General features: G+C 46.2%; 1 protein-coding gene across 1 annotated transcript; it reads left to right on the top strand.

Moving 5' to 3' along the window:
- The first annotated feature begins 6 nt into the window (after window positions 1-6).
- Tlnrd1 (talin rod domain containing 1) lies at window positions 7-1,962 on the top strand. The gene has a single exon (XM_010621259.2). It carries the CDS (start codon window positions 34-36, stop codon window positions 985-987), a length of 954 nt encoding a protein of 317 aa, XP_010619561.2. The 5' UTR covers window positions 7-33; the 3' UTR covers window positions 988-1,962.
- Window positions 1,963-4,413: the final 2,451 nt, after the last annotated feature.

Below are 4,413 nucleotides of genomic sequence, written 5' to 3'. Positions count from 1 at the left end.
CTGGTATCCGTCTGTGATCTTTGCAAAGGCAAGATGCAGCTGGTAGCGGACCTGCTGCTGCTGTCCAGCGAGGCGCGACCAGTGCTCTTCGAGGGTCCTGCCTGTGCAGGCGCCGAGTCCTTTGAACAGTGCCGGGACACCATCATCGCGCGCACCAAGGGGCTCTCCATCCTCACCCACGACGTCCAGAGCCAGCTCAACATGGGCCGCTTCGGAGAGGCGGGGGACAGCCTGGCGGAGCTGGGCGACCTTGTGGTGTCGCTAACCGAGTGCTCTGCGCACGCCGCCTACCTGGCGGCGGTGGCTACGCCTGGTGCACAACCTGCACAGCCGGGCCTGGTGGACCGCTACCGAGTGACCCGCTGCCGGCACGAGGTGGAGCAGGGCTGCGCCATGCTGCGGGCCACTCCACTGGCCGACATGACCCCGCAGCTGCTTCTGGAGGTGTCGCAGGGCCTGTCGCGCAACCTCAAGTTCCTGACGGATGCGTGCGCCCTGGCAAGTGACAAGTCGCGGGACCGCTTTTCGCGCGAGCAATTCAAGCTGGGCGTCAAGTGCATGAGCACGTGTGCGTCAGCGCTGCTGGCCTGTGTGCGCGAGGTGAAGGCTGCGCCCAGCGAGCTGGCGCGAAGCCGCTGCGCGCTCTTCAGCGGGCCGCTGGTGCAGGCTGTGGGTGCGCTGGTGGGCTTCGCCACCGAGCCGCAGTTCCTGGGCCGAGCGGCCACTGTTAGCGCCGAGGGCAAGGCGGTGCAGACCGCCATCCTGGGCGGCGCCATGAGCGTGGTGTCGGCCTGTGTGCTGCTGACCCAGTGCCTCAGGGATCTGGCGCAGCACCCGGATGGGGGCGCCAAGACGTCAGACCACAGGGAGAGGCTGAGGAGCTCGGCCTGCGCCGTGTCTGAAGGCTGCACCCTGCTATCTCAGGCTTTAAGGGAGAGGTCTTCGCCCAGGACTTTACCGCCAGTGAATTCCAATTCTGTGAATTAGCACCCCCTACCAACCTCTTATTCCACCCCCAGGCCAAGGAAAGACACTTGTTCTCTGCCCCTCTCCATTTATACCAAAGAAATTACAGGTGAACCGCACCCTGTGCCCAGATGTTCAGTGCTCAAGAGGAATCCTGGGAAAGGCAGGCCGGGGGTGCCTGGCCCACGCCACACTGAGTGGGAGCAGAAGAGAGTGGGCGATGGTTGCAGTTACTGCTCACCCCAGCCCAGCCCATCGAATAAATTATTAATTGGGCAGGAAGGAGGTCATGGGTTCATTTTTTTTTAATTGAAAGAAAGGTTACCTCAGTTTTCACTCCTTAGACATGGATGTAGCTACCTTTTGTATCGTTTTTTTTTTTTTTTTTTTAAATTAGTATTCTTGGTGTGGAAAGAGTATGCCGGCCATGTGATTTGCAAATCGGGGGAAAGCTACTGTGAGCGTGTGTTCTATTTTTAATTTACACTATAGAGTGATTTTTACCCCCCAATGTCAAGTTTTTACCTTGCATGTACTGGAGTATTTATTTCATCTATTAAAATGTTATGTTTCTCAGATGGCTTTTTGCAGTTATTGTTAGGCTTCCCAGCAACTTGTTTTGCATGCTTCCTGTCACTCTGGAGAAGGACAAGGAAGTGGCTACTCCAGAGTGGGAGCTGCGACCCCAGTTCCCAATCCTCACCACTTTTCTCCTAAGGATCATCCTTTTGAGCAGCCTAGGAATCAAGAAGAGATGAATGTGTGTGCCATTCTGTTCTTTAAAGGCAGGTGACACAGATCAGTTGTGATGGACATTTCGTGTAGGTTTTTGTCTTGGTGTGAGCTTCACTGGGAAGAAATTTAGCTTCCTTTGTCTGTGCTCATCTTCCCACCATAAAGAACCCTGTGTCAGGCCGCCAAAGTCTGATTTGTATTCTGCCCGTTCTTTTGCAGATTAAAGCACTTCCTAATCCTGGGTGGGACACAGGCCTTCCCCCTGCTCAGAGGCTCTGCCTTACAGGTCTTAAAGGGCTGTGTATCAGTGAGGTGTTGAGCAGCCTATATGTAGACAGGTTATTCACATGAGATCCCCAGGACTCCAGGGAAAAAGTAGGGGGGGTCCTAAACTGTTTCCTAGAAGGCGTGTTCTGGAAAGTGTTAAGAACTTTCCGAGTCTCATAGTTGCAGGCAAAGTGCTTACCTTTGTGACCTTGATCTTAGATAGCTGTAGTTGATTGTATGTTGAAAGAATGCTTTGTTGATTGAAAATTGGAGTTAGGCTGAGGTAGTTGTCTACTCTATAGACTTAAAGTATTTGGGGGGTAGTAATAGTGGAATATATAGTTTTGCTGCACCTAGTTAAATGTTGAACATTTTCTTACTAAAGGAATAGCAAATTTATTTGGAGTTCTTGAAGCCTGGGAGGGCCAGATGGATAAAAACTCATTCATGCTTTAAATTTGTCCAGTTTACATTTTTCTTGGGATTTATTGTGCTTAAACCTTTGCCACACCCTCTGATCTGAAAAGAATTTTTTACTCCATCAGAGAGAGGAAAGCCATATTGACTGTTCTACTCACTTGAATGACTGTTTATTGCAAGGATACGAAATTAAATGTGTAAAATATCTTTAACCTATTTTAGGTTAGCCCAGGACTATTCCAGTGCTCTGAATTTGGAGTTTGAAAAAGGCTTAAAGTGGTAGGGTACATAATTCTTTAAAATGGCCAAGGAAGCAATTGTTTTTCTCTCTTGGGTCCTGGTAGATTAAGCTTTTTTTGTTTTGTTTTGTTTTTTGAGACAGGGTCTTGCTACATAGCCCAGGCTGGCCTTGAATTCACAGCAGTCTTCATGCCTCAGCCTCCTGAGTGGTGGAAAGTTTTAAGTGCAAGGACGTCAGCTTAGATTTAACTTCTAAAGTAAACGGTGAAAAATGACTTAGAGAATGTTTTATCTCACCTCCTCTCTCAATAATGTAATTTGGATCAGGTTAGGAAGATTTTGATGGTGAGGCAGTAGGGCTTATGCGCCAATGACAGCCCCACATGCACCTAGAAATTCTTACTTTATTTTTGCTAATTGGGTTTATATAAATAGGGACAGACTCTATAATCATCTGGTTCATTGAGCCTGTGCAGATCACAGAGAGTAAACTAAAAGGAGCAGATTCAAAATAAGTGCCAGAAGTTTGTAAATTTGTTACTTGATTAAGAACAAAAGAATTGTCTGTTTTTTTCCTGGACTCATTCCTTGCAGCAGTAGTTTTGGGGGCAGTTCAAGCCAAAAATAAAAAGAGAAAAAATTACTTGCTGTATCTACTTGAATGAAGTTAACCAGCTGGTCATCAAGTTAATCTTAAATCTTCTTTTTCTCTTAGCCAAATGATAGCTGCTCTCACTGTTTCAGTATAGGAAAGATCTGGGTATATAATATTAAAAACAACCCCTGTTTAAATTAATAAAATTTCAAACTTTAACAACTGCAATGTTTAACCCTAACCCCTACCCGATCCTCCTCCCATCTATGAGATAAAGTTCGAGATTCTTTTCCCCCAGCAGGTGTCTGTAATGAATTCTGCTTCTATTTTTTCCTAGCCAGTTTCAAGAAGCCAGAAGGAACATGCACACATTACTTTTGTGTGTGCATTGCTTGGCTAGGCAAGAGACTTGGACACAGGTCTTTGGCACTTTAACTTTCTTCCAGTATACCAGGTTGCTAAACTTGTTTTTTTAAAAGTGCCTGATTTTTTAAAAGCAGTATCTCTGACCTGTTTCATAATAGGGTCTAATAAGGTCAGCAGAGATTCTGGTTCCAGGAATAAAATCAGGATGGCCTTATTTCTCTCAAAATTAAACGATGGGAGAGAGAATTTAAGGTATCACTCTGGGTTCTTCTGACTTAATGTTTCATACACAGACTAAATGCATGCCATTCTGACCAGAGGTGTTAAATAAATACCATGTTCCTCAGAGCAGCCAGGAGAAAAATCATTTTGCCTCAGTACTCAACAAAAGCTATTATTTATGACAGTCTATTCAAGTAGATGGGACAGGCCAGGCTTTCAAATGTTAGACCTAACCCCCCAAAAGCACAACCCTGTCTTTCTTAGGCTGTTGTAAGTTTAACCTTAATTAATCAGTCTGGGTTGATATGGGAAATACAGTAAGTGTGTGTGTGTGTGTGTGTGTGTGTGTGTTTTCTGCCCCAACCCCTATCATCTTTATAATTCTGGAAGCATCATCTAATTGGTTACTTTATACTTTCTTTTTGAGCTAGCACAGGGATCTAAAATATTTGGCAGTTGGAAACAGCTAATTTTAACAGAAACACCTGTTTTCCCAATGAGTGTGACTATGGTAACATGCAGATCAGGCAAAAGGTTTGATAAAATGACTGCCTGAGCCTCTGCTGAACAATTAGGAGGGAAGGGAGAAGAATGTAAGAGGA

This window comes from Fukomys damarensis, unplaced genomic scaffold, assembly GCF_012274545.1.
Source record: "Fukomys damarensis isolate Sample0158 unplaced genomic scaffold, DMR_v1.0_HiC HiC_scaffold_7, whole genome shotgun sequence".
Taxonomy (NCBI): domain Eukaryota; kingdom Metazoa; phylum Chordata; class Mammalia; order Rodentia; family Bathyergidae; genus Fukomys; species Fukomys damarensis.
Note: the sequence above shows the minus strand (reverse complement) of the source record. Positions and strands in the feature narration are given on the sequence as shown.